At 33.9% G+C, this 6,991-nt stretch overlaps 1 protein-coding gene across 2 annotated transcripts in view; it reads left to right on the top strand.

Moving 5' to 3' along the window:
• The first annotated feature begins 203 nt into the window (after positions 1 to 203).
• The window catches only part of LOC147077476 (uncharacterized), a 195,976-nt gene continuing 189,188 nt past the window's right edge, over positions 204 to 6,991 (top strand). Inside the window, exons 1-3 of one of the 2 annotated variants that reach the window (XM_085940846.1) lie at positions 210 to 421; positions 697 to 852; positions 4,564 to 6,706. In XM_085940846.1, coding sequence (XP_085796972.1) covers positions 230 to 421; positions 697 to 852; positions 4,564 to 6,060 — 1,845 coding nt within the window. In that variant the 5' untranslated portion in view covers positions 210 to 229 and the 3' untranslated portion in view covers positions 6,061 to 6,706. Of the gene's footprint in view, positions 422 to 696; positions 853 to 4,563; positions 6,707 to 6,991 lie in introns of those variants that run through there. The other variant, XR_015069476.1, reaches the window with a different exon arrangement.

Here is a 6,991-nt window from a genome sequence, read left to right as displayed (position 1 = left end):
AAGTGTGTATTTGCCATTGGTGAATACGCGTAGTGCTTGAAAATATCGAAAGTCAAGACTCGAGTGGAAAAAAACTACCTGCTCAAATAGAATAGTACAAAACTTAAATCCAATAAAACACAGTTTATTGTTTGATCGCTTTTACGGAATAGATGTCTCTGAATTTCGGCCATTGATAATAAATAATTACGTATTCTGGCAACACTTCTCTAAAATTAATGTACCTTGGATGGATCCTGTTTGTCACGTTCTTCCTGACATATTTACCATTAAAATGGACGTAAAGCGAGAATGTGATGGAGAACAGTCTGATACAGAAGGCAAGCCTTTGTTTGATACGCAGACTAGCCTCCCAATTAGCCCGGAAGTTCGCACTCATATAAAGCAGGAGTATGCCGACGTTTCAAGTTGCAATTTCGAGGTTAGTTTTTGGAAACTGATTTCTTTTACAATCACTCTGTATTGTGACTTACAACGATTAATATATTATTATAATATGTTGCTTTTTTATAAACTCCGTAGAGACATACAATGATATTAAACGTTGATTTAAAAAATAACTCGATTATACATTTTGACAGCTACGATACATTTGTGATTTAGGTTAGGGCAGGTTATCTTCTAATTAATTTTGTCTATAATTAGTCATTGAAAGTGAAAGTGGCTTTACTGTGTTAACCATAATGTTTCTTTCAGTATCTTTTAGCGGACCTCTCTAATATAAAACCTGAGACGGATGATCAACTATCCGTCATCAAGCGCGAGATTATTGAAGATGTAATAGACCCATTATGTGATGTTGAAGATCCTAAACCGGGTTGTTCTTATTCAGAATACAGGCCAATACATCAGGTTTGTTCAATTGTATAATGTGTTCTTTTCTTCCCTCGGTGCTGTCATATATCGAAGGTTGGAATTAGCAATACATGTTTTAATCTTAGAGCCGTTTTACACGCGACACCATTGTCTCGAGACGCTGCATGAATGAGACGGAGCAACAAGTATGTGGCGTTCATATATATGTAGAGAAAACGATCATGCGGAACCAATCCGTTGACATCTTCCTAATTAATGAGGATGACGTGTTTAGATTTATTTAAAAAAAAAAATAAGAATACCCGCTCTTATGCGCCGGCTAGACGGCAGCGACTTGCCTGCGCGGTTTTCCCTGTGAAAAAAAACGGAACACTCTCGCATGGCTACACGGAACAAGTAAAACTGCGCAAACCTCATTAGGTTACGACAGAAGTCGTCGTCGTGTAAACACTGTTTTTCGGAATCGCAGCAATGTCATCAAGTGACGATTTGTTTTTGTCACAAGCGTTTTTCTTTTGTTTATTGGTTAATAAAAGAGAAATAAATCCTCCAGATCCAAGTGAACCAAACAATGTCTTTTGAGTAGAAACATACACTCGCATATAAATCAGCATTTTTTGCTTAAATATAATATATATACTAGTGGCGAAGGGTGGAGGTACGCTGTTAAGATCCGCCATAAATGGTGCACACTAAACTTTGTCAGTCACACGTGTTTGTTTTCATTGAAATAAGACTCCACTTTACAGATGGTGTTGGTTAGTTTTTAAAATTCAATTAAACCTTACGAAACCAAGCCATAATTGATAATAGTCATAATATGAATATTTTATAGATATAATATTTTTTTTATCTATTGTGATTTTGTTTAGGCAGAGTTTAATGAATTTAAAAAACGTACCAACAATAATATGTGGAATATTATGAATTCTTAATCCAACGAAAACAAATAAGTATGAATGAGAAAAGACCGTACCCTTCGACGAACTGATCGTGGCTTGAAAACTCGGTTGCGCAGTTAAAATATCAAGCAAATAGAATTTTACGCAGGCCGCACTTTTTGGTTTGCGCAGTGTACAGTTTTTGCAATGTGCAGTACGCAAACCGGTTTGCGCAGCAACACCGTAGTGAAGCATGAGCGTGTGGCCGGCCTTTTTGGACCGCATAAAATGTCCCAAGAATTTTTTTAAAGGGCTGTATTGACTTTGTCAAGGGCCACTTTCATAATATTTTACCTGACAATGGAGGACGGGTATCTTTCCGGAAGCATGGAAGATGTCGAAGGTTACTCCAATTCATAAGGGTGGTACGGAGTCATCAGTGAAAAACTATAGGCCGGTAGCCATTCTCTATGCACCAGCAAAAGTTCTTGAGATGGTCATGCACAGCATGATTTCTCCGAGGATTGAGTCATTTCATTGCTGACTCAAGTATTAATCTTTAGATGGCGCTGGTCATCTATAATGAATGAGCAGCATGAATTAAGAGCAGGCCGTTAAATGATTTCTCTCGTTATTCGGGAGTTATTTTAGGAATCGTCAACAATACGTATCGTAAACCCTCTATCAGTCACAGACGCTTAAAACATTTTCTGGTGTGCCTCAGGGCTCAAAGTTGGGGCCATTGCTGTACACGTTTTTTTTATAAATGACATAGCATTCGTAATTCAAAATGCTATGTTTATGTTGTTTGCTGATGACTTGAAACTCTTCATGAAAGTTGTCACCTTGGACGATTTTCGTCAACTCCAACTTGATATAGATAATATATTAGATTGGAGATGGTTTACTAAAGCCTCGCGAGTATTGTTATTCCAGTATTTGATGCATGGCAGAGTTTTTTCAGAAATATCATCTGTAAGGGATCTTGGCATTATTTTTGACAATAAACTTACGTTTAGTGGTCATATGGATACCATTTGTGAAAAGGCGCTAAAACTGTTCTTTGTCTTGCGTACTTCCTGGGTCTTTTCCGATGTTATGGTACTAAAAATTCTCTATAGTAGAAGCAGACTTGAGAGTGGGTCTATCGTTTGGGCCGCGCATCAGTTGTCCGTACAGCCTTATGGTGGAGAGGGTCTAGAAGAAAAATTTTAGACTACTTTACTTTCGGCTGTATGGATATTATCCGTAAGTCTATCCGACTGACTTTCTCTTAGGAATGCTTTCATACTGTAACTTAAAATTTAGAAGGGTTCTTTAATTAGCTACATATTTTTTCTGACATATACGCAGCGTAAATGAAAACTCTGCCATTCTTGACGGTGTTAGCTTGTGTGTCTCTGATGATTATCTTCGGAGTCGAGGGCATCCGTTGTTTGTTCTCCCAAGTTTCAGAACTAACCCGTCTTTAGTAATGCCAATTGAGACGGCAATAATCATGTTTAATGATATCGCTTCGGATATTGATATATTCCACTTACGTGTGAGTGAATTTTGGTGGACGTTGTAATATCAATTTTTAAGATAGTGTCTATCGATAGTTCACTCTGTGTGCTTCCATCTACTTTTATATTTTTGTTATTTTATTTCTTTTTTTATTACTCATTATATTTTTAACTCACATTGTTCTGTATTTACATTTGTAACACTTATTTTATGTCAATCATGAACGTTTTAAATTTAAAATTTGTTATGTTTTTTATATGTAAAATAAATAAATTTGAATTTTTATTAATTGTGCAGTGTTTAGACTATTCAGAGAGAAACACCAGTGTCCAGATACTAGTGTCTCGCGTGAAACGGCTCTTACTTCTTAATGAAGTCATTTTAAAATACGTGCGAGAACTCGTTTTATTTATGGGCTGTGGAGTTGTAATACATGTTATTAGAATAGGTTCGTTCAATTTTTTATAAAGGTTGTTTTTTTAGCCCGATAGAACTTTAAATAAATGAATTGTAAAAATATAACATTAGTTAATTTTGATAGTTTTTTAAATTCGAAAGACACGTGCATGGCATTTGCATTTTTAAATGGTTTAGGGCATATTGCCACCGTATCTGTTCTCATCGAAGCATATACTGGTCACCTAATTTAGAACACTTTTTTCGTGCACTGCCAGTTGTATAACACGAATAATGTTGGCTTTCAATGCGCCAATTATTGGTTAACTATCGGCATCAGCCAGTGAATTCACAAATCTCCACAGAAAATATCGCATGACTTAAGAAATCAAATAACAGGTCCTTTTATGGAACAAACTTATCCCCTAAGTTTTATATTCGATGAGTGCTGTTGTGGTATGGCATATTTCGTCCGGATTCTTGTCATTATATTTTCAAAAATATTATTGATTAATGTTCCACAACGCAATCTTCAGCCTAATTTTGAAAAAATATTGTCCGGTAATGCAATCAAGGGACTTTTAAGGATCGGTCTCAAGCCATATGCAGCATATTTCCTTACTAACAAACCCGTTAAGCTACAATGAGCTAAATCACTAAAGAGCAATTTTGCTAGAAAATGCAATTATAGGTTGCGCGAATCGACAATATTTTTTATAGGTAGATTTGGTAAATTTGTCAACATGATTCTATTCGTGTTAGCGTCTTTGCTAGACTAAACCAATCATTAATGTCATAAGGTCAACGGGTGTCACACATCACACAACGATTTGACAGTTAACTCTTTTGTAAGTTCTATCTTAGCAAAAAAAAAGACCTAGCATTTACAACTGTTAAAACAAAAATTATTTTTATTTGCTTTAATATTGTTGAATTAAATATACCAACCCTATTCTTTTTGTAGATATCTTCCCAGCAATGTTTCACATATAATCTATTGGAAGTCGTTAGAAAAGATACGCCTGACAATAACCTGACTAATAACAAGATAACAGATTCAACAAATAAAATGGAAAATATGATACAATATTCAGAGATAACTACAGATGTACTAAACGTAAAACAGGAAGTTTCGAAATTATACTTGCCAAAGGTGGTTCGAATTGTGTTGAAAAGAGTTACATATTTTCCACGTAACTTTATTTGCAATAATTGCTATGGAGTGTTTGAATCTGTAAATCATCTAAATAGTCACTACATTTCATGCACGAAGTCTCAGCATCAATGCGATGTGTGTTTTAAAAAGTTCAACGCAAATAGTAAACTGAAAAGACATAAAATTATGCATACTGGTGAAAAACCACATCAATGCGATGTTTGTTTAAAGAATTTCCAGCGCATTGATCATCTCAAAAAACATAAAATCAAGCATTTTGGTAAACAACCACATCAGTGTGATGTGTGTTTTAAATTTTTTCTGCAATTTGGTAACCTTAAAATACATAAAATGACACACACCGAGGAAAAACCATATCAATGCGATGTGTGTTTTAAAAAATTCAACGTAAATAGTAAACTAAAAAGACATAAAATTATGCACACTGGTGAAAAACCACATCAATGCGATGTATGTTTAAAGAATTTCCAGCAGATTGGTACTCTCAAAATACATAAAATGACACACACTGGTGAAAAGCCACATCAATGCGATGTTTGTTTAAAGAATTTTAGGCAAATTGGTGATCTCAAAAAACATAAAATGACACATACTGGTGAAAAACCACATCAATGTGATGTATGTTTTAAAAAATTCTCTCGAATTGCTCACCTTATAAATCATAAATTTACCCATACTGGTAATAAACCTCATCAATGCGATGTGTGCTTTAAAAATTTCAACGCGAATGAACTAAAAATACATAAAATGACACATACTGGTGAAAAACCATATCAGTGCGATATGTGTTTTAAAAAATTTGTCTCAAATAGTGATCTCAAAAAACATAAAATGACACACACTGGTGAAAAACCACATCAATGTCATGTATGTTCTAAACAATTCTCTCATATGTCTCATCTTAAAAGGCATATAATGACTCATACTGGTGAAAAACCATATCAATGCGATGTGTGTTCCAAATTTTTTTTCTCAATTAGAGATCTCAAAATACATAAAATGATACATACTGGTGAAAAACCACATCAATGTCATGTATGTTCTCAACAATTTTCTCGAATTTCTCATCTTAAAAGTCATATAATGACTCATACTGGTGAAAAACCACATCAATGCGATGTGTGCCTCAAAAAATTCTCTCGAATTTCTTATCTAAAAGGTCATATAATGACACATACTGGTGAAAAACCACACCAGTGCGATGTGTGTTCTAAAAAATTCTCTCAAATTGCTAATCTCAAAAACCATAAATTGCGATGTGTTTTAAAAAATATTGCAAATTGATTTTCATCACAAATATTCTAATAATCTTAAATACTTACTAGTTCTGGAACAGTATTAGATTTTTATTATATTCGTACTAATTGCAATACTGAAGCGTTAAGCTTGTATGTGGCAATATTTTAATTAGTATTCCTGATATATTATTAGTCACTCAATATTGTAATGATTATGGTTCTTCACCATTTTATTGGTTTTTCATTATTACTGAAAAAATAAAGCGTTTGTCCCAAACTAAACTGAACATCTTACATGTAAAAATGCTACAGCCAGATTAATAATTTGCAACTAATTATCAACATGTATGGAAGTGTGAAAGAGTGGTGGATGATTTGCTATTTGGTAGGTAAGTAGTAAAAATAAAATTTTAGACTAGTATTATGACATAATGCGGTATGCTATAAGCAAGCAGGCTTCTTTCCATTATATATAAATTTAGGTTTACGTATAAAGATATTTGCACAATTTTGTTTGAGGGTTTTTGGTATCTAGATTATAACTTATTATTAAATTAATGGAGTAGAGAATGTTCGGTTGATGTACGTTGCGCTGGGGGAGGCCTTTTTCTAGCAATAGATCGACCCAGGCTATTGATGATGACGATGATAGTAATAAAGTGTACTAAGCTAGTTTTACGATTGTTTTAATTAAAAATAATAAAATTATCAAAAAGAGAAAAACGCCATTCTGTTTTTAACCCACTTATTTATAAATACTTATGTATGACAAAGTATCTTTTGGTCCAACCACTATGTAATATTGGCGAAGAGTGGAGGAAGGCTGTTGAGATTTCACATAAATTTTGAACACTAAAATTTGTCAGTCAACTTCATTTATTTTCATTGAAATTATAGTACAATTCGCAGATTAAGCCGGTTAATTTTTTAAATTCAATTAAACTCTCCCTCACTAAACCAACAATTTAGGTGTAGCG

This window comes from Rhyacophila brunnea, unplaced genomic scaffold (assembly GCF_057557595.1).
Source record: "Rhyacophila brunnea isolate RB1 unplaced genomic scaffold, BYU_Rbru_1.0 scaffold_13, whole genome shotgun sequence".
Classification (NCBI taxonomy): Eukaryota; Metazoa; Arthropoda; class Insecta; order Trichoptera; family Rhyacophilidae; genus Rhyacophila; species Rhyacophila brunnea.
Note: the sequence above shows the minus strand (reverse complement) of the source record. Positions and strands in the feature narration are given on the sequence as shown.